The 23,889-nt window shown below is 38.6% G+C and overlaps 1 protein-coding gene across 2 annotated transcripts in view; it reads left to right on the top strand.

The window, feature by feature from the left end:
• Positions 1-19,834, top strand: part of IGDCC4 (immunoglobulin superfamily DCC subclass member 4) — a 149,079-nt gene extending 129,245 nt beyond the window's left edge. For both annotated transcript variants that reach the window (XM_053718539.1, XM_053718540.1), the window contains exons 18-20: positions 5,367-5,598; positions 5,728-5,892; positions 17,624-19,834. In XM_053718539.1, the coding sequence (XP_053574514.1) occupies positions 5,367-5,598; positions 5,728-5,892; positions 17,624-18,124 (898 nt within the window). In that variant the 3' untranslated portion in view covers positions 18,125-19,834. The remainder of the gene's footprint in view (positions 1-5,366; positions 5,599-5,727; positions 5,893-17,623) is intronic.
• Positions 19,835-23,889: the final 4,055 nt, after the last annotated feature.

Consider the following 23,889-nt stretch of genomic DNA (forward strand, 5'->3'; position numbering starts at 1 on the left):
AGATGCGTGATGCGACTTCACAGTTCGGTAGCTAACTCCTCCCCAAGCATGCAGCTTTATATCAGTATATGTGCATATTATAGTAGTGTCTATTACATGCAGTTATCTGAAAATTGGTGTATACTGTCCCTTTAAATATCTAGGTATATACCTGTTTAGGAGCTACTAGCATTGCAGCTCTCAAGAAGAAATCCACTAGTGATTGATGGCTACGTATTACGTTTAGTTTAGGAGCTATAATGATTGTGACTCCTAAACAGGATGTTACATATGTGTTCAACTCATTGACAGGGTTTCAGTACATTGTAACCTAAGGTTAATAATGTTATAAAGACATGCTCTACTCGACTCTACAAATTTGAGCACATTATTTTTATATCAGAATGCCCCTTTAAGCATCAAGATTGCAGTTCACTTTACCTATGTGTTTTATTCAAACAAATTATAACATGTCATTTTTGAACCAGAATGTCCCTTTAAAAATCAAGTAGGCAGTTCCAGCAGTAACCTTAGAAAGGCTTCTGCCATTTTTAAAAAGGTAAACACCTTCATTAATGGAAGTGGCTGCAAGTGAATGAAGAAAAAGTGAGACAGAGAAGTCAAACACCTTCTCCGTTCTGTGTGCAGTAGCCAAGCTTCTGGGCCTAGAAACAAACAAGCTGCTTATTAAAATGTGATACCCCAATATTAATGAATCCCCCACCGCACTAAGGACCAGATCATCTAAACTTCACCAGATCAGATGTGGTTTTTCTCACCGACCCTCACAGGGGCAGTCCCTGTGAGTGGTGAGATGTCTCCTATATAAGTAATGGAGCTCGCTGGGAAGGGAAACATCGCTGGGTAGAGCGAAGTTAGCAGTGAGTGCACTTTAAAAATTAAATCCTGCATCAAGAACAAGTCACACTGTGCTGCTTTCTGCATATAGCATCTTACAATTGCCTCTGTTTTTGTATGTATGTGTTTTTCTTTTAGGGTTCTAAGTATTCTGCATATTTTGTCACAACCTCATCATCTTTTAATCTGCAAGAAAAAACAGTGAGATCTGTAGGGCAGAAATGTTAAATTACAATTTCCGCTGTGCATATTTAATATGATTTATTCCTTTAAATACAAATTTTATGTTTTTGAGAAAATATGATTTTTTGTGAACAATACAATATTTTCCTGAGTATTTTCGTGTGAATGGTTCAATTCATTTTATATGTTTTTTTAAATTACGATTTTTATTGTTCACTTAAGTAATGTATGCATCTCCTTCCCGTATGAAAATTCAGTATATGCCCCTTACTTAGATACCCTATTTTCAGGGTAAAAAGTGGCTTTAGATCATTCCACCAGGGAAATAGAAGGACTGGCGAGTATTATTTAGATCATCGAGCCATTAAAGGCAAGCTGCTTAAACTAATGAATCAGAATAAATGATCAATACATTTACCTGTTCTATAAACCTCTGTACCTACCTACCATTTCTATCAGTGCTTTCCCAAAGTTTTGAAAATTCTTGTGTCAGATAGAGGAATGTCCAATTACTGATCGTTGTGCCCTGAACTGGTGGGTGATGGTTTCCTACTTTTACAATAGTTCACAGGGGTTGGAGTAGTCCTGAGTTTTGTTTGAGGCAGGATTGGTAACTGGGCTAAGAGGTTTTAGAAATAATCAGCGAATGTATCCCTGGGCTGAAGCCCCTGGTCTTTTTGTTGCCTAGCTACAGCCAATCCGGTAGTATGCTACAGAGATGAATCATTAGGCTTTCATTTCTTCTGCATAATTAACAACATGCAAGTGACATAAAAAATTCAGTAATGGAACATTTTAATTTTATATTTAGATTCTATTAATGTGTCATGTTCTGGTTTATTTACAGTGTGTTCTGAAACTTGAGGACTGTTATTTTTAGGTCATTGGGAATATGACTTCTACTGCAGCAGTTATCTTTTTATGTAGAATAGTGTATTGGGAATTTAGGGATATGAAACCCAATTTTTTTTCCTTTCATAATTCAGATAGAGCATGCAATTTTAAGCAACTTTCTAATTTACTCATATTTTAAAATGTGCTTCGTTCTCTTGGTATCTTTATTTGAAAAGAAGGAATGTAAGCTTAGGAGCTGGGCCATTTTTGGTTCAGCACATGGGTAACACTTCCTGATTGGTGGCCACATCAAATGGCTACATCAAGTGTTTTTTTTTATTTTTAAAATGTAGAATTATTTTTAAAAAGAAACAAAAAACTGCACTTAGCAGTTTTTGGGGGCTTATATCGCCAGCTGAAAAGGGCCTTTACATTGCGGTCTATGGGAACTGTGTGTTCCCAGTAAATATATATGTATATGCTTACATACATATATATGTATGTGTTATTATGTGTAATATATATATAACGCATTGCGTTAGCATTGCTGTCCACTTGTAATACCAGCGCACATTAGCAAAAGCGATATTTAGTGCTCCACTTGCAATCTGTCCCTTGGTAAATAAAATACCATAACTTCAATTTTGGCCTTCTATTACATCATAGTTAACAGTTCTTTTCCAGCATAAGAAGTGTGTTACCCCCACCCTTACAAAAAAGTATGCTTACCCTGGGGTTTTTGCAAGTACAGACACCCAAAAAGAATTCAGATGATAAGAGCAGTGACCAGATGGAACTTAGGTTTATTCTCCATGCTAGGCTCAATAGATAATTAAAGGGACAGTCTACACCAGAATTGTTATTGTTTTAAAAGATAGATAATCCCTTGTTTACCCATTCCCTAGTTTTGCATAACCAACACAGTTATATATATATATATATTTTACCTCTGTGATTATCTTGTATCTAAGCCTCTGCAGACTGCCCCTTTATTTGTTCTTTTGAAAGACTTGCAGTTTAGCCAATCAGTGATGGCTCCCAGGTAACTTCACGTGCATGAGCACAGTGTTATCTATATAAAAAACATGAACTAACACCCTCTAGTGGTGAAAAACCTGTTAAAATGCATTCTTCAAGGTCTAAGAAATTAGCATATGAACCTCCTAAGTTAAGCTTTCAACTAAGAATACCAAGAGAACAAAGAAAAATTGGTGATAAAAGTAAATTGGAAATTTGTTTAAAATTACATGCCCTATCTGAATCATGAAAGTTTTTTTTGGACTAGACTGTCCCTTTAAAACGCAGGGGAAAAAAAGTAGTTTTGACTGTAGATTTGGCTAAAGATTCTCCTGTATCTATTATGCTAAACATATCACTTTTCACACATTACCGGCTCAAAATTAGTAAAGGATTTCTATTATATTTGCAGTAATTGCCAGTCTGAGGAAAAGTGCTTGCCTATTCAAATACTAGAATAAAACAGAATGCTTGATTTTAAAACTATAGCAGCACTGAAAAAAAATTGTCTTAAAAGTCACGATTTGCTTTTGAACTGTTACATAAATTTTATTAGGCATTGTTGTTTTTTTTTCAGTACAGCTAGACCTAATTACATAAAACACAGTTAACTAGACATAATTACAACCAACATAATTAAAGTGATGGTAAACTATGCCTACCTTGAAAGATCGTTTTTTATGAACTCCAAAAATAATGTGACTTTAATTCATGATTTTATCAAATTTGCTCTATTAATCAACTTATTTATTATTGAAACTCGTATTTTATTATTTCTATCCTCCTCCCGTAACACGGCCGCCATTGATTTACTCCGGTCATGTTTTTTTTACAACCACTGACACCTCAGGACAATCGGCGACACTCCTCTTAGCTAACACGCCCTTCAATACATATGCGCGTGCCCTAACTCTTGTATTGCTGGCTGAGAGTGCTCTAATTTCTAATTATGCGCATGCACAACATTTATTTGTGGAGATTGGAAACATTGTACTGAGGATAAAAAATTGGTTTCTCCGTTGTTATGCTCTCTCTAGCGATAGCTACGCTTAGACTGAATACAAAGTATATGATACATTGGATACAATATATTGCATACATAAATGTAACGCATGCGCAGAGCAAGACAAGAAAATTGGCATGTCAATGCTCTGACGCGGGGAGGGGTTGTTCTAAACTATCGCCGGGATGAAGATTCTAAACGTAAGTAATGGCAGGGGAGGAGCAAGGAGCGGTAACACACTGAAAGTAAAATAATAATTTATTACATTTATGAATAACGATTATAAATAAATATATAGGTGAATTAAGTTATAAGTTCTCAAAGATTAATATTTCAATATTTATATAGTAAAAATTTACCATCACTTTAAGAATGGAAATTATTACATAAAACAGAACTCACGCTCAGCTGTCCACAACCAGAGCAGGAGAATATAATCTTCGTAGTGTGTGTGTATATATATTGCATTTGTATTACAATATAACAATTATTTACACTAAAGCAATCTATTGTTTCTTTTTTTTTTTTTTTTTTTTAAATGATACTTGCACTTAAATTAGGTAAAATCCCAGCTTCTCTAAATTCTGGCCAGACTTGTATGTTTGAGGCCACTCCCTTCCTCAGTTTACAAGCTAGGCATTTCACTGTTTACATAGCTCTTCAAATTGGTTCCTAAGCAATGTTTTATAGGTATATAAGTACTTATAGTTTATACTCTAACACTTTTTCTTAATAAGCATACATAATGTTAATAGTATTTTCTCTATTGATATTTTCTCAACCAGTCAGATCCTTCAGCAATTTGATATCTTATATGACAATTTTAAAGAAAAGAAGCACAACTTTTTGGACAATCTAACCATTTTTCTTTCTTTTCTTTTAATTATGTTTCATGCTTTACAAAGAAGCAGGACAAGAAATTCAAGATGAATATACACAAATAATTAGACAGCCATAAAAGTCAAATTTGAAATGATCAATATAGCATTTGCAAATGTATTACAAGCATTTTTGCCATGTACTTTGGTTTGCAAAAATGTTTCATGGAAAAGTTATATCACACGTTCTTATTCTTGTGCACGTGGCTCCCCTTGCATATACTGGTAAGCAGTGTGACCATGCATCTAATATTTGCATATGCATGTGCTATATTCTGATCCTGGATTCTTATATGATGTGCATGCTTGTAGCGAGTGAGCGTCTTAATGTGTGTTAGCTTAATTAATGAAAATATATTGCAAAAATCTTCCTGGTCAAATTTAAAATGAATTATTGAACTGCTCAAATTTGACTTTAACATCCCTTTAAATAATCAATTGTATGTGTTGATTGAAACACTTTTTCACCTAGGTTAGCATATAAATCATATATGTTGGCAACTAACAGAAATATTATTGTCTTTAGTAGGTAGAAGTTTTGCAGTGGATAGATTGTGGTACCTGTTTGCTTTGCTTCGCTCTGTCTAAAAAGATTTTAATTTACCTTTATGCAGGGAAGTTGGAGCAGATTTGGGGTCACGTTCTAACAGGGGCCCCTCTTCATATCAGAGGGCCAGACAGGGATCTTGTTCACAATCTCACTGCCAAGATTCCCATGAACTGGAGACCCTTATGCCTCTTCGCCATGAGGACATTCCCACACTGCCGGTGCCAGAAGTCACTGATTTAATAGGGGGACATGTCACAGCCACCCAATCAGAGGATAAGAACCAGTTAAAGCTAAAGGTTTGTACTCACATTCTGTGCAATGCATAAAATTAAATTTACCATTGCCTTATTTAATGTGTTATACTATTTCTCAGAGTGTAGGTCACAGAATGATTTCCAACTTTCCCATTGTCCTTTGTCCTGTAGCCTTCTTGGAATGGATCCATCACCCAAAACTGGGCAAACCATATAACCAGTTATGCTGAAACAATCAGTGGAGACCCTTCCACTGCAGCAAATGGTTCCACAAACCCGTTTCCTATTGGTGGACTGAGGATGACATTGCAGGAACTTACCTACGAGCCCATAAAGGTAATAGAAGATAGGTAATACGGTAAAAGCAAGAGATCATTAGATAACAAAAGTGCTACTCAAAGCAAGAGATCATTAGATAACAAAAGTGCTATGCAAAGCAAGAGATCATTAGATAATGAAAGTGCTACATAAAGCAAGAGATCATTAGATAACAAAAGTGCTATGCAAAGCAAGAGATCATTAGATAATGAAAGTGCTACATAAAGCAAGAGATCATTAGATAATGAAAGTGCTACATAAAGCAAGAGATCATTAGATAACAAAAGTGCTACGCAAAGCAAGAGATCATTAGATAATGAAAGTGCTACATAAAGCAAGAGATCATTAGATAACAAAAGTGCTACGCAAAGCAAGAGATCATTAGATAATGAAAGTGCTACATAAAGCAAGAGATCATTAGATAACAAAAGTGCTACACAAAGCAAGGGATCATTAGATAACAAAAGTGCTACGCAACACACAAGATCATTAGATAACAAAAGTGCTACGCAAAGCAAGAGATAATTAGATAACAAAAGTGCTACACAAAGCAAGAGATCATTAGATAACAAAAGTGCTACACAAAGCAAGAGATCATTAGATAACAAAAGTACTACGTAAAGCAAGAGATCATTAGATAACAAAAGTGCTACGTAAAGCAAGAGATCATTAGATAACAAAAGTGCTACACAAAGCAAGAGATCATTAGATAACAAAAGTGCTACACAAAGAAAGAGATCATTAGATAGCAAAAGTGCTACGTAAAGCAAGAGATCATTAGATAAAAAAAAGTGCTACGCAAAGTAAGAGATCATTAGATAACAAAAGTGCTACACAAAGCAAGAGATCATTAGATAACAAAAGTGCTACGTAAAGCAAGAGATCATTAGATAACAAAAGTGCTACACAAAGCAGGGGATCATTAGATAACAAAAGTGCTACACAAAGCAAGGGATCCTAAAATAGAGTGGTTAGGGTAGGAGCACCAAAAGGAGGCTAGGTCTAGGTTTGAGTTGGACTCAAATGTCACTAGGGTCCAAAGATGGATTTTAAAAGTTACACCCTTAGATTGCTTTTTAATATTTTTATCTATATGTGTATTTGTTAAAATGGATCCATGTCTTATGTATTATTAATATTTTATATCTATCATGTTTAATGTTTAATTTTTAATTTTTCATGTGATTTGAATGTAATAAATCTTGTATAAACACGCATTCCTCAGGTATCCCATCCTATTATTAGGTTCTCAAATCTACATTTTACTTTTATAACTTTTACTGTATACAACTTTTAAAATCCATCTTTGGACCCTAGTGACATTTGAGTCCAACACAAACCTAGACCTAGCCTCCTTTTGGCGCTCCTACCCTAACCACTCTATTTTAGTATTTCTCTTATGGGTAACTAGGGACCCATTGGTATCAGGAGCTATAGGTCCTTATCAGTTAACGCTGGTGGATAACCCCCCCCCCCTACTTACAAAGCAAGGGATCATTAGATAACAAAAGTGCTATGCAAAGCAAGAGATCATTAGATAACAAAAGTGCTACTCAAAGCAAGAGATCATTAGATAACAAAAGTGCTACACAAAGCAAGAGATCATTAGAAAACAAAAGTGCTACACAAAGCAAGAGATCATTAGATAACAAAAGTGCTACACAAAGCAATGGATCATTAGATAACAAAAGTGCTACACAAAGCAAGAGATCATTAGATAACAAAAGTGCTACACAAAGCAAGAGACTATTAGATAGCAAAAGTGCTACACAAAGCAAGAGATCATTAGATAACAAAAGTGCTACGTAAAGCAAGAGATCATTAGATAACAAAAGTGCTACGTAAAGCAACAGATCATTAGATAACAAAAGTGCTACACAAAGCAAGAGATCATTAGATAACAAAAGTGCTACACAAAGCAAGGGATCATTAGATAGTAAAAGTGCTACATAAAGCAAGAGATCATTAGATAACAAAAGTGCTACGCAAAGCAAGGGATCATTAGATAACAAAAGTGCTACACAAAGCAAGGGATCATTAGATAACAAAAGTGCTACGTAAAGCAAGAGATCATTAGGTAACCAAAGTGCTACACAAAGCAAGAGATCATTAGATAACAAAAGTGCTACGCAAAGCAAGGGATCATTAGATAACAAAAGTGCTACACAAAGCAAGAGATCATTAGATAACAAAAGTGCTACGTAAAGCAAGAGATCATTAGATAACAAGTGCTACGTAAAGCAAGAGATCATTAGATAACAAAAGTGCTACACAAAGCAAGAGATCATTAGATAACAAAAGTGCTACACAAAGCAAGAGATCATTAGATAACAAAAGTGCTACGCAAAGCAAGAGATCATTAGATAACAAGTGCTACACAAAAGCAAGGGATCATTAGATAACAAAAGTGCTACACAAAGCAAGGGATCATTAGATAACAAAAGTGCTACACAAAGCAAGGGTTCATTAGATAACAAAAGTGCTACACAAAGCAAGGGATCATTAGATAACAAAAGTGCTACACAAAGCAAGGGATCATTAGATAACGAAAGTGCTACACAAAGCAAGGGATCATTAGATAACAAAAGTGCTACACAAAGCAAGGGATCATTAGATAACAAAAGTGCTACACAAAGCAAGGGATCATTAGATAACAAAAGTGCTACACAAAGCAAGGGATCATTAGATAACAAAAGTGCTACACAAAGCAAGGGTTCATTAGATAACAAAAGTGCTACACAAAGCAAGGGATCATTAGATAACAAAAGTGCTACACAAAGCAAGGGATCATTAGATAACAAAAGTGCTACACAAAGCAAGGGATCATTAGATAACAAAAGTGCTACACAAAGCAAGGGATCATTAGATAACAAAAGTGCTACGCAAAGCAAGAGATCATTAGATAACGAAAGTGCTACACAAAGCAAGGGATCATTAGATAACAAAAGTGCTACACAAAGCAAGGGATCATTAGATAACAAAAGTGCTACACAAAGCAAGGGATCATTAGATAACAAAAGTGCTACACAAAGCAAGGGATCATTAGATAACAAAAGTGCTACACAAAGCAAGGGATCATTAGATAACAAAAGTGCTACACAAAGCAAGGGATCATTAGATAACAAAAGTGCTACACAAAGCAAGGGATCATTAGATAACAAAAGTGCTACACAAAGCAAGGGATCATTAGATAACAAAAGTGCTACACAAAGCAAGGGATCATTAGATAACAAAAGTGCTACGCAAAGCAAGAGATCATTAGATAACAAAAGTGCTACATAAAGCAAGAGATCATTAGATAACAAAAGTGCTACGCAAAGCAAGGGATCATTAGATAACAAAAGTGCTACACAAAGCAAGGGATCATTAGATAACAAAAGTGCTATGTAAAGCAAGAGATCATTAGGTAACAAAAGTGCTACGCAAAGCAAGGGATCATTAGATAACAAAAGTGCTACACAAAGCAAGAGATCATTAGATAACAAAAGTGCTACGTAAAGCAAGAGATCATTAGATAACAAGTGCTACGTAAAGCAAGAGATCATTAGATAACAAAAGTGCTACACAAAGCAAGAGATCATTAGATAACAAAAGTGCTACACAAAGCAAGAGATCATTAGATAACAAAAGTGCTACGCAAAGCAAGAGATCATTAGATAACAAGTGCTACACAAAAGCAAGGGATCATTAGATAACAAAAGTGCTACACAAAGCAAGGGATCATTAGATAACAAAAGTGCTACACAAAGCAAGGGTTCATTAGATAACAAAAGTGCTACACAAAGCAAGGGATCATTAGATAACAAAAGTGCTACACAAAGCAAGGGATCATTAGATAACGAAAGTGCTACACAAAGCAAGGGATCATTAGATAACAAAAGTGCTACACAAAGCAAGGGATCATTAGATAACAAAAGTGCTACACAAAGCAAGGGAACATTAGATAACAAAAGTGCTACACAAAGCAAGGGATCATTAGATAACAAAAGTGCTACACAAAGCAAGGGATCATTAGATAACAAAAGTGCTACACAAAGCAAGGGATCATTAGATAACAAAAGTGCTACACAAAGCAAGGGATCATTAGATAACAAAAGTGCTACACAAAGCAAGGGATCATTAGATAACAAAAGTGCTACGCAAAGCAAGAGATTATTAGATAACAAAAGTGCTACATAAAGCAAGAGATCATTAGATAACAAAAGTGCTACGCAAAGCAAGGGATCATTAGATAACAAAAGTGCTACACAAAGCAAGGGATCATTAGATAACAAAAGTGCTATGTAAAGCAAGAGATCATTAGATAACCAAAGTGCTACACAAAGCAAGAGATCATTAGATAACAAAAGTGCTACACAAAGCAAGGGATCATTAGATAACAAAAGTGCTACACAAAGCAAGAGATCATTAGATAACAAAAGTGCTACGTAAAGCAAGAGATCATTAGATAACAAGTGCTACGTAAAGCAAGAGATCATTAGATAACAAAAGTGCTACACAAAGCAAGAGATCATTAGATAACAAAAGTGCTACACAAAGCAAGAGATCATTAGATAACAAAAGTGCTACGCAAAGCAAGAGATCATTAGATAACAAGTGCTACACAAAGCAAGGGATCATTAGATAACAAAAGTGCTACACAAAGCAAGGGATCATTAGATAACAAAAGTGCTACACAAAGCAAGGGATCATTAGATAACAAAAGTGCTACACAAAGCAAGGGATCATTAGATAACAAAAGTGCTACACAAAGCAAGGGATCATTAGATAACAAAAGTGCTACACAAAGCAAGGGATCATTAGATAACAAAAGTGCTACACAAAGCAAGGGATCATTAGATAACAAAAGTGCTACACAAAGCAAGGGATCATTAGATAACAAAAGTGCTACGCAAAGCAAGGGATCATTAGATAACAAAAGTGCTACGCAAAGCAAGAGATCATTAGATAACAAAAGTGCTACACAAAGCAAGAGATCATTAGATAACAAAAGTGCTACACAAAGCAAGGGATCATTAGATAACAAAAGTGCTACACAAAGCAAAAGATCATTAGATAACAAAAGTGCTACACAAAGCAATGGATCATTAGATAACAAAAGTGCTACACAAAGCAAAAGATCATTAGATAACAAAAGTGCTACTAAATTGTAAGATACATAAAGTCAAACAAATACAAAATAAATACCACTGATAACAGAGCTACCAAAGAGGAGACCTTTCTGTGACATCCTTATTCCTTGGAAGCAGTTGGTGGGTTTCAGTCGGCCTTCCTGTGGGTCTATTTAATGGTGATGACGCATCGGTTGCATTTATATTTATAAACATTAGCAAGTTTAAAAGGGATATGAAACCCAAAAACATTCTATTGTGATTCAGACACAAAAGCTTCCAATTTACTTCTATTATTAAATTTACTTTGTTCCCATGATATTATTTTGTAAGAGATACTTAGATAGTTGTCTGGAGCACTACGTGGCAGGAAACAGTGTGGCCATTATTGCTTTTGCAAATGGTTAACATTCCTTCAAAACTGCTACCATATAGTGTTGTAGACACAGCTTACGTCCCAGCTTTTCAACAAAAATACCAAGAGAACATAGAAAATTTATAATAGAAGTAAATTAGAAGCCAAGCACTATCTAAATTTGAGCTTTCTCGTGTGTGACCTCTCGTAAAATGTTAGGACTAAAATAAATGTGCACCAAACACAACATAAATACCTTAAAATAAACTGTTATACTCATATATACACTATATAATACAAATAAATATAAATACATTTTTTATAAGGGTTAAAAGGTATATAGTATATGACAAGGTGTTTGAATGCAAAGGACTATATTTATATGTATATGTGTGTATACATTTGTAATTGCAACAATTTTCTGAGCGAAGTGGTGCATTATCTGACAGAAATGCAGGGTGCCAATATTTTTGGCCATGACTGTATGTATATACATACATGTATACACACACATATATATATATATATATATATATATATATATATACTTTCGTTTCCACTCATATACCTTAAAACATGAAAAAATACTGTGTATTTACTGTAAATATTTTACATTCCAATGTTCTGCACATAGCAGAATTTATTATATGTATTTATAAATAGATATTCCTATATATATGTATACCTATATATAATCATTTATTTATAGGTATAGATATATACTGTACCAAAATACCATCAAATATATGTAGAAATTTGTATTTATGAATAATAATATAAATATATATTTAAAAAACATCTTCTATGTGAAGAACATTGGAATTTAAAATATGAATAACTCACATTGGGTTGAGTGTATTTGGTCTTACGTGGTGCGTTATTGCGCAATTGGTGTGTTAGTTTTTTTTATTCATCAGTGCACTCCATTAAAGTCTATGGGAAGAAGACGTTAAAACAGTCGTGATATCCAAAGTCCTAAAGATAGCTCTCCTTTTAATACGCATATTAACCCACGCACGTTAAACGTTTACCTCTGGCGGTGTTTGCGCTTGAATGAAAGCGCCAAGTAATGTGCCACTTTTCATCTGGCCCTTAAAGAGCCATACAACCATCCCATAAGATACGTGCAATGCTCCGTGGGATTTCTATTATTTGACTTACCTGCTTTACTGAGAAATTGATTCAAGTTTTTTTTTAGCTGTGCTCTCCCTCTGTGTGGCTCATATTACTTAGCCAGCTACAGAGGGGTATAATATACCCCTCTAGAATGCGTGCTGCCATTTTGGTTCCCTGGTTCCCCTTGAGGGGAGGGGTTTAATACCTTATATCGCCATTCTGTGTGAGCGGTCATCACCTGACCTGGCAGCCATAGGCAGAGCAAAAACACAGTTTTTACAGTTTTTTCATATTTTTAAAAATGCATAAAATATCAATAAAAATGTATAACTTACTAGCACAGTTATTTTTCTTTCCCTGATTAAAAATGAAGGCAGTCCAGAGAAGAGATAAGTGGGAATGCAAGACGATTTCTCTTTCTGCATTGAAAGTAGATTCAGGTTCACCCCTCTGTGACACTGCAGTATAGTTTAAACTGAGAGCTTTTGCCAGCACAGCTAATGCTGCTATGGTCACTGGTGTGTTCAGTGCTTTCATGATAAATGGTGCAGAGTGGTTAGTGGCACTGCTTGCAATGCTCATGCGTAGTATGTGCGTTGGGAGTGAACCTGTATAGTAGTTTTATGCATATTGCTAATTATTTTCAGGTCTGTACTGGGAAATCAGACTGGCCCTGGAAATGTTTAAAGACCAACCCCAGCCCCGCCTTCACCCCCTTTACCTTGCCTAGGGCCATTTTCCCCCAGGTCTCCGCACTCTCATTAGGAGAAGTCCTCGGCCACTTTTCTGCGCCACAGGCTCCCACACCCTCATCAGGATTGGGGCAGCCTTGAATAAATGCTCTATGCTTTTTTACGAGGCTCATTCCGTGACCTCCCTGACCAAGGATATGGCCCTGCGGTGACAGCGGTCCACTGGGAAAAGTCCCGGTATTCCGGCAGCCAATTCGGCACTGACTATGCTGAACACAGTAAAAACTGTGTTTTCCTTTTAATCGCCCCTATTTTTAGGAGGCAATTTTTGGCTATGTTGCAGATGTTTTTTAGCCGATATTGCAATGCTGTCTGCAGTGCTCTGCGGGTCCCGAGCGGTACTTCTACTATGTGTTTAAATGCTTTGCGGGGGTTAAACACATAGGGGCCAATTTATCAAAGTCTGGTGGACATGATACGCTGTAGCATATCATGTCCGCCAGACATCGCATACGCTGACGGCATTTAACATTGCACAATCAGTTCTAGTGAACTGCTTGTGCATTGCCGCCCCCTGAAGATTTGCGGCCAATTGGCTGCTAGCAGGGGGTGTCAATCAACCAAATCATACATGATTGGGTGGATTGATGTACGCAGCCTCAGAGGCAGCGGACCAGTTGAGACCACTGCTTCATAACTGCTGTTTCCAGCGAGCCATTCGGCCCTTGATAAATCGGTCCCAGTGTATTAAAGGGTTGCTAGTTGCATTTTCTAATGAACTATATTGCATTTTCTAATACTCTATATTGCATTTTCTAACAACATATATATTATACACATATTAACACATAAATATATATGTATATAAGCATATTTGTTTACTGGGAACACAGTTCCCATAGACCGCTATGTAAAGACACTTTTCAGTGCCGTTTTTTTTCTAACACCCCACATTCACCACATTTAACCCCTAAAAACAGCTTCATGCTGTTTTTATATATATATATATATATATATATATATATATATATATATATATATATATAAAGATGCTATTCTTTTATTTTATTTAAACACAACCTCACAGTAAAGTTTGGGGGCAATTGGGTAACATTTTGAAAATTAAAATGGCCCGTTTGCGGGTGCGCAATAAATTAACGCTACACTTGCAATCTAGCAGTACAGAGTTGATTATAGCCATCATTTAGCCCTTTATATTTGTAATGTTGTTATCTCAAGTTGGTGTCTTATTTCTTTTTCATCCAGCTTTATGTCTTGTATCATACATTACAAAGGGAGCAAATTAACAAAAAATAAATCTTATATTATAAAAAGTTGGTTTCTTATTTATATTGGACTCAGTAATATTTTAAAGGGACTAGTCAAAATTAAACTTTCATGATTCAGATAGGGCAGGCAATTTTAAACCACTTTCCAATTGACTTTTATCATTAAATTTGCTTTGTTCCCTTGGTGGTAGTTTTGAACAGCTAAACCTAGGTAGGCTCAAACTGAAAACCGCCTCTTAGCTCAGAGCATTTTGAAAGTTTTTCAAAGTTAGACAGTACTAGTTCATGCGTGTCATATAGATAACATTGTGGAGTTATTTAGGAGTCTGCACTGATTGGCTAAACTGCATGTCTGTCAAAAGCACTGAGATAAGGGGCCAGTCTGCAGAGGCTTAGATGCAATGTTATCACAGAGGTAAAACATATATTAATATAATTGTGTTGGTTATGCAAAACTGGGGAATGAGTAATAAAGGGATTATCTATCTTTTAAAACAATAAAAATTCTGGTGTAGACAATCCCTTTAAGTCTGTGCTTTAAACAATATACAAAGATTTTACTTCCTACATATCCTGCAATTATCCTAGAGCACAGTGTGTGCAGTTTATTGAGCAATTGAGGATAATGGCTGCATATATTCATGTATTACATATGTATATAGACATCTTATTCTTACAATTATCAGCTCTCTGTATAAATTAGAATAATGCTGTGAGCTTTTCTTACAGATCAACATGCTCAAGAAAAATGTATAGTTCCCAATTTGCTTGCGGTGCTTGTGTGTTTTTCTACAGATAATGGGAGTTCAGTCTATTTTATAGCATCTAGAATAATTTGTTCAGCATATTTCTTTGCGCTACAAAACCTGTCCAACTTGTAATTACTGGATAGTTTTCTTATAAGAGCATATCCTGTGTTACCGTTTGCACTCATCCTAATAAATATGTATTTTCATGTAAAGCACTTTCATAGTCAGTTTTTCATTGTAACATTAAACCATTGATAAAATAGCCACAAAGAGAAAACGGTGTGCATGTTATTTACATTAAATTGACATTCTGTGCCCATTAGAGCAATTTACTCAATATTTTGACTTGCAGGCGATAAAGTATTCTAAATTCTGAAGTAAGAAAAGGGGTTGAACAAGTAAAAAAATAATGATAAAAAATAAAAATAAACAGTAATTATAGTTATATTTATTAATAATAGATGAAAAACAACATTACAGGGTCATTTAACCCGTGCCCAAAATACCAGAGAATATTATAGCATTTTTGCTATTACTCTATTTAAACAGAAATAGAGCCTTTTGTTTTTTTATTTACCTGTCAAAACTATATATATATATTTACTCCTCAACCCTCCCCCAAATAGCTCTTCAACCCCCCTCCCACTTCTTGTGGCCATCTTTAGTACTGTCAGCTGTCTGCTTATATTTTTTAATTTTTTAATTTTGTTTTTAATGTTCTGTAGTGTAGTGATCCCCCACCCCCATCTTATTTAGGGCCTCCCATCCCACATTTTTTCTGTAGTGTAGCTCCCCATCCCTCCCTCTCTCTTTAGTTTTTTTTTTTTTTGCAGTCCTACGCAGCTGGACTTCCTCCGCCTTCCTCCGCTGCTGGACTGCACACCCTCCTCCGGTTTCCCTCCCACATCTCCAGCCGGCATCAGCAGATGATAATTACAGACAATGACACACACAGTTTCACCGTCTGTAACAATCTGTCATCTGCCTTCGGTTCCATATGCGGGCAGATGCCTGGAGCTCAGGAACTCCAGCACTCGGGTGTACCTTTACAGCGAAGTCTGCTTGAGATTCCTGCAGCATGGACGTAAATATACATCATGCAATACAATAAGCAAAGTACCACATGATGTATATATACGTCATATTGGGTTAAGGGGTTAAAGGAGAAGTGAAACCCAAATTATTATATAATTCAGATAGAAGATACAGTTTTTTTTTTTGTTTTGTTTTTTAAAGTGTACTATTTATTTCTATGATCAAATTTACTTAGCTGTCATTATTCTTTGTTGAAGAGAATCCCTAGGTAGGTAGCATGGATGTGTCTGGAGAACTATATAGCAGCAGTTTGGAAGAATGATTTTGAACACAAGATGGCAGCAGTGTTTTAAAAATCTTTGCATTCTTGCAAAAGTGCTATCAGCTAGTGCTGCAGACACATGTATGCTCCTGAGCCAACCTACCTGCTTTTCGACAAAGGATACAAAGAGAAAAAAGTAAATTTGTCATTACAAGTTGAAGAGGATTTTGTTTTTTAAATTATAAATGAAAAAAATCAGTTTTAAATTGAAAATTGGGGATTCACGTCCCTTTTATTGTTAAGAACTTTAATAAAAGTAAGTACTGTAGTTAATATATGTGAAGCTATGCACTTGTGCTAGATAATGAATCTTTATTTTAATGAGTTTCTCTCTTTGTATTATTATTTTCATTGTTATTAAATATACAGTCTAATTTATGCGTGCGTATTTATAACGGTATGCAAATAAGGACTAATCCTTAGGCATTTATTGTGACATTTGTTTGGTCCCTGTTTCAAACATAGTTAATCACTTACAAATAAATGTGCAGAAACTCTCCACGGTTTCCATAAGATTATAATTAAGAACGTAAAATAACAAAAAGGCAGAGATTAGATGAATACCCCTTTTATCCTATCAGCTTACAGTTTGAACATGCTCTAAAAATTAAATAGGAAAATAGACAATTTGATTTTTTCAATGATGTCTCTGGGTAACATTTGCAAATTGCAATTTAGGATTTATGAGCTGATTTATGATAAATGTTTCATATGTTTGATTAACTTCTTTTTTATTTGTCAATGTTTTTCCTCTTTCTTTTTAAATATACAATAATCACACCTCTCAATTTTTCTAAGATTAATTCTAAAAAGCTTTTTTATTCTAAATCTCAAATATAAACAATTTTCCTATAATGCATTTTTATCCTTTTTCTTTATAAGCTTGATTCAAAAGTACAGCAACAAACTTAAGAAATATATAGTCTAAACATTTATTCATATTTACACAAAATCCAGCTGTTTCTCATTAACTTTCCCTAATGTGTGTTAAGAGATTTATTTCCCATTTTTTAATTAGTAATGATCTGTAATTTCACCACTGATTAAATAAAACACTAATTGTTCTTTGTGTTTTGGTAGCTGGACGTTGCAAGAGGTCACAAGAATTCAAGCCATAACCAAGTGGAGGCTGATGTGATTGTTCATTCAGACTTCTCTGCCTCGGAGAGAAGCGGCCGTTGTGCTGGATTGGAATCTGAAGAGGAAGAAGAGGAGTTAAGTTTAGATCAAAACATAGTACAGACTGTGTCTCAGACATCAGTTCCTAGTCCTGTGTCCCTGCCAGCAGCTACAGACTGTGAAACTCATGGTTCAAGTGAACAGTTGGATGTGCCAATTCTTAAAGAAATAAAGACAGATGACAGGGTCACAAAGAACCATCCCCTTGTAAATGGTTTCCATAGGAGCTTGGACTCTCAGGAACCTTCAGAAAATATGGGCACTGGTTTCCCTGTAGTGGAAGGAGATTTACAGCATGAAGAAGGTTCTCCTGTCAATAAGGACCAACATGACATTACTGCCAGTAATAAACTAGTACCACTACATTCCACAAACCCTGCAAGACTGTACTCCGAACCCTAAACTCTGGTGGGAATTAAAAACTCCATATCTTAGATGATGGAGTGTGGTGATTGAATTACAATTCAGAGAAAAAAAGATTTCACTATCAGAGGAGTAAATAAACAAATGTGTTAGATCAGGGCAGTCCCACTCTCAACCTCAAAAATGACAAACCTACCACTGCTTGAGGAATAATCAAATTGACTGAATGTGATTGAATGGCCTATGCTTATGCTAGGAAAATCTTAACTCCAGGCATTTTTTTCAGCCCTCTTGGTGGAGTTAGATTTCCTTGTGTTAGAGACTATTATTAAATGTGGTGTGGGTGGGAATTCCAGTTTATCTGTGATATTGGGTAAGCAAAACAAACATGTTACTGTCGAAATTCCAGTTTGTAACCAAACGGTACCCTTGCCTTGATGATCCTTCTGCCAGCCTTTTATAACATACAGTGTTAACATGCACAAGCACTTCATGAGAAAGAAATGAGTGAAAAAGTAGAAATGAATAACAGTCATTGGGTGACATCAATGGGTCTGTGATGGTTTCTGCTTGTCAGTATTCATGGTATTGTACCTTTTGAGAGATTGCAACACGCAATGCAGATCTGTATTTTCTCCTCACTAAATACAGTTTTTTTGTGACAGGCAAGGACGCCTTCATTTAACTTTTTATCTACAAGGATTTTTTTTTTATATAAATACAAAAGCATACAAATCAGAGGAATTTCAATATGCTACAATGTGATACAGTCTCACCAAAGTGTTCTGGTTCAAAGTTTTATCCTACACAGTTGTTGCCTTTTGAAACTTTTGGTGGGAACATAATTTATTCTGATGAAAACTATGTGCCATAAGAAACGTCTCTTTGAACAGCTTTCAGTCTGCTAACTGGAATGTGCAGCTTACATTTGTAAGACTCTCTGTTCTCTCTCTCGTTTCCTCCCTCTTTCTTTCTCCCTCACCTCTATCTGCCTCCATCTCCCTCTCTCTGCCTCCATCTCTCTCCGCCTCCCTCTATCTCTGTTGCTCCCTCTCTCTCTGTATCTCCCTTTTGTTCCTTCCTGCTCTCTCTCTTGTTTCTCTCTGCTTCTCCCTCCCTTTTCTTCTCTCCATGTGAATAAGGTATTACCATGATACAGTCCTACTTCTGATGTGGTAAAAGACTGGCCTGGACATTGATAAAACATTTATTGTTACCTACTGATAAAAACCCTCACTTTTTATGGGAATGACTGATCCTTGCTTTCCAGTGGCACAGGGACGACCCTCAGCCTGTCAGTTTACACATGATATAACCTGTCACGGATATCTGGATGGTGCTACGAAATGTCCCCTTTGTGAAAATAGCCCTGCAAATATGCACTCTGTGAGTGCTGCTTATCACCTTATGGAACTCTTTTTTTTTCTAACTTATCTGATGTGGAGAGCACTTCACAGTGCTTCCTCCCCATTGAAACCCCCAGCCGTGAAAGTTTTAATTGCTATCTAATGAAATCTTCATGCTACAACAGAGTTACAGCCAATGAGACAATGTGCTTATGGTACATCAAAGTCTACAATCAAAGGTTGATGCCACTTACCAGGCTAATGCATTAGAAACTCTTCATATTTACAATCTTTCAAGGGTCACACCCTTTCTCTTTAATATAGTACAAAGATACTTGTGGAAAAATATGCTTGTAAAGTTTTGCATAATATAAATAGAATTATGTTTTGTTTCACAGCAAAAGTCTGGCCCACAGTTATTACACATTTTTTTAAGTAGGCTTCAGATGATACAGCCAGTCAGAAACTATATTACTTCAGCCATTGTTCTCAAAGAGACCCCCACATCATTTCCTCTGTGGAAGAGAAAGATGGAAGCAGTACATCTTATACCCCTTGTCTGTGAGTATGTAAGCCTAACTAATTGAGAAACCCAAGTCTTTACTTTAAGTGCTATAATAAAAACTACAGACAAAAGTTTCAGGTGAGTTGAAGGTCATGTTTATTAATTACTAGTCATTAAACTAAAATCAAGGCATGAATGCCATAAAATATAACCCCAGTAATTGATCTAGGGCTACTTTGATACCAGTGTATGGGACGCCATCATGCCCCTCCCCTTCACCATGATAGCTATGGGCCACCCTAAGACTGCGATGGTCATCAGGGAAGTCCCAATATTGAAACAAAGTGGATTGGCCGAATCCTTAATTTCACTATCTGGGTCCTTTTATATAAATCTGCTGCATACAATTCATCCTCAGTTTCACATGCAGTTCAAACAAAACACTCTCATATGCATTTTACCTATATTCGCTCAGGCTTTGTGAAGGAGCTGAGAGTAATGCTACCCTTATTGGAACTCAGAGTGCTTATAAACACCACCACCCGCCCTTCCCTCGAGATTGCGGTCAGCCACGCCCACTTTCATGGCGTGATTGTCACCGGTGTCCTATCGAAAATAGCTTGTGATGGACCCTGGCTACCCCGACTGGGTAGCTCCGCCAATAGGGTCCTGCTTCCTCCCTGCTGACTGCAGCTGTGTAGCCCCCAAGTGATTGTAGCCCACCTCTGATGGATACCGGCTACCCTGACTGGGTAGCTCCGCCAGAAGGATCCTTCCTATACCTGGAACAGGCCGCTATGTATTGAAGAAACTGATTATAGCAGAGCACACCCAAATAACTAGACAGACTAGCAGTCAGGTGAAACAAGAAGTACACTTTAATGAGAAAACACACCCTGCTTATATACATACACCAAGATCTTATTTTACTCCCAAATCTCCCGCCATTCCCGCCCCTCCAGACAGGCTGGTGCCTGCCATAGCAGCCGCAGTCCCACAGAGTCCCAGGACACAGAGGTGGTGGTTTCAGGGTGATCCTAGGTTCAGGGTAATTCTCTTGTCCTCCCTAGGGTCTACTAATCCCCAAAAGAGCAGGGCTGGAGCGACCAAGGCTATATTTACCGGGTGTCCAGCGTGATGCGGCCGACCGGTAGCTCCAGGAGCCCGGCCATCCGGAGAGGGGTTAGGCGGGTATCCGGAGCGGTGCGGCCAGCTGGCAGTTCCAGGAGCCCGGCCAGCCTAGAAGGGTTTTCCCAATCACAGATCAGCTCTTTCCTGACCAAGTACACACAGCAAAAACCACATATAGCAAGAGTCAGTGAGATCCTGTAAGCCATGAAATGGCCAAATCTAATGTAGAAAGGAGTCAGCAAGGCAGAAGGGCGGGTGGGGGTAGCCTTGGTGGTCTGGTATCCGTGACATCTTCCCCCCTTCTAGTCCGGCAGACCCGGCTAGACCCCAACGGGTCGGTCTGGGGCAGTCCGGCAGTGGCCCTCCACTTGTAGGTTGCTTGGAGGGGACATCCCATCCCTCCTGGGCTTGTGGTATCCTTGTTGCTCCCCTCTGGCCATCATCCCCCTGCGCCCTGGGCACAGTGATATTCACATAAGGCACAGTCCCAAACCAGGTTTCAAAGGCCAGCTCCAAAACATATGCTCTCCTACAAGTCCTAGTGTCCTTAAGTCTCATGGTCACACTGCCTCCCTCTGTGACCCTCAGCTGAGTACCTGGCGACCCACCCACAAACAAAGCCATTGCCGCGTTCCCAGCTGTATTCCCACACCAGACTACATGTTAGGGTTGCTCCTTGGTGGGGCAGGCAAAACTCGGGTGCCCACACTTGTGGCACCAACTGCATGAGCGGGTATCCCCCTTGCCCAATACAATGCCTGCATCCTGTGGGAAATCCTCCAGGATGGGTATAGGTTAGGGATCAGGTCAAGCTGCTGGAGAGAGAGACCGGCTGTCTCTTTTCCCGGGAAGGGTATCTGCTGTTGGGGAGGGAGACCGGCTGACTCCGCTTCCTGGGAGACTTCTCAGCCGCTGGGGACGGCTACCTCCGCCCCCGGGGGACGACTCTGCCGCTGGGGAGGAAGACCGACTGTCTCCTCTCCCTGTACCTGGCTCTGCCGCTGGGGAGAGAGGCTGACTGCCTCCTCTCCCTGGGGCTGTCGCTGGGGAGAGAGACCAACTGTCTCCTCTCCTGGGAAGGGGTTTTGTTGCTGGGGTGGGAGGATGACTACCTCCACTCCCGGGGGATGGCTCTGCTGCTGGAGAGAGACACCGACTGTCTCCAATCCCTGTAGCTGGCTCTGCCACTGTGGAGAGAGACCAACTGTCCCCTCTCCTGGGAAGGGTTTCTGTTGTGGGGAGGGAGGATGATTACCTCCGCTCCCAGGGGCAGCTCTGCTGCTGGGGAGAGAGACCGACTGTCTCCTCTCCCTGTACCTGGCTCTGCCACTGGGGAGAGAGACCAACTGTCTCCTCTCCCAGGAAGGGGTTCTGTTGTTGGGGAGAGAGGTCGGTGACCTCCACTCCCTGGAAGCTGATCTGCCGCTTTGGGGATGAGACGATTTCTCCATCCCTTGTCTCCTCGACCAGCTGCCAGGTAGATGCATCCCTTCATCTCATCTCGACCTGTGCAGAAACAATTTCAGATGTGGGGCAGAAGTCTGCGACTCTCTGCCCTGTTGCCAGCACTTCCGCTGGGGTGGCTCCCTTGTCCAGGACTATAAGCTTGGGGCCAGACTGCTGATCAGGACCTAGCAGCTCTTGGTTGCTTATTCCTTGTTGCCACTCCTCAGAGGCCAGCCTCCATGAATCCAAGACTGCTGCATTACAGCTCCATGGCCTCCGAGGCCTTCTGCTGAATGAGGTCTAGCAGCCTCTTGTATTCCTTTTCCAGTGCCCATTCCTGGAAAAATTTCGATACCAGATCGGCTACCAGCCAGGATACCCCCAAGAGATCCAGCAGCTTTTCTCGGGAAAAGCAAATTCCCTCTGCTCTCAGTCTCGCCAAGCTCCCAAATTCTGGATCCTCTGTCATCTTTTCCAATAGTAATCCAGGGTCCCCGAAGCCAAAGCCCTCTGTGGGGGTGCCATCCTCCAGCCATGGCTGCGCTTGCATAGCGTGCCATTGGAGGGCCTGATAGCTGTCCTCCACCCACATCTCTGTCTGGACCAGTCTATCTAGGTAAGATAGCCATTCCTCCCTGGGCTGCTCTCCCAGGAAAGGCACTCGCAAGTCCCGCCAGACCCAGTACCTCTTATCATCCGTGGGGAGGACCTTTCCATCACAGTCCTGTTCTTGTTGAAGCCTCTCCCTCCATAGTTGCTGGGAGACAATGCTCCTCCATTTCAGCTGGTCCTGTTCAGAACCAGGACCGTCCAGCTGGGCCAGCCCCTCCTGTACTCTCCTTAGGAACTTGGCGTCCCATTGTTACCGGCTACTGTGGCACTTCTCCTCTGTCAGCAGGAACCGTGTGGAAGAAGCAGATCCCACCGCTACAAGCCAATGGGATGGACACCAGCTACCCCGACTGGGTAGCTCTGCCAAAAGGGTCCTGCTTCCTCCCTGCCGACTGCAGCTGTGTTGCCGCCAAGTGATTGTAGCCCACCTCTGATGGATACCTGCTACCACAACTGGGTAGCTCTGCTAGAAGGATCCTTTCTATACCTGGAACAGGCTGCTATGTAGCGAAGAAAGTGATTATAGCAGAGCCCACCAAAATAACTAGACAGACTAGCATTCAGGTGAAACAAGAAGTACACTTTATTGAGGAATCACACCCTGCTTATATACACTCACCAAGGTCTTATCTTACTCCCAAATCTCCCACCATTCCCGCCCCTTTCAGAAAGACTAGCACCTGCCATAGCAGCCACAGTCCCACAGAGTCCCAGGACACAGAGGTGGTGGCTTCGGGGTGAAAACTCTTACCACATTCCAAAAA

Source organism: Bombina bombina, chromosome 6, assembly GCF_027579735.1.
Source record: "Bombina bombina isolate aBomBom1 chromosome 6, aBomBom1.pri, whole genome shotgun sequence".
Classification (NCBI taxonomy): domain Eukaryota; kingdom Metazoa; phylum Chordata; class Amphibia; order Anura; family Bombinatoridae; genus Bombina; species Bombina bombina.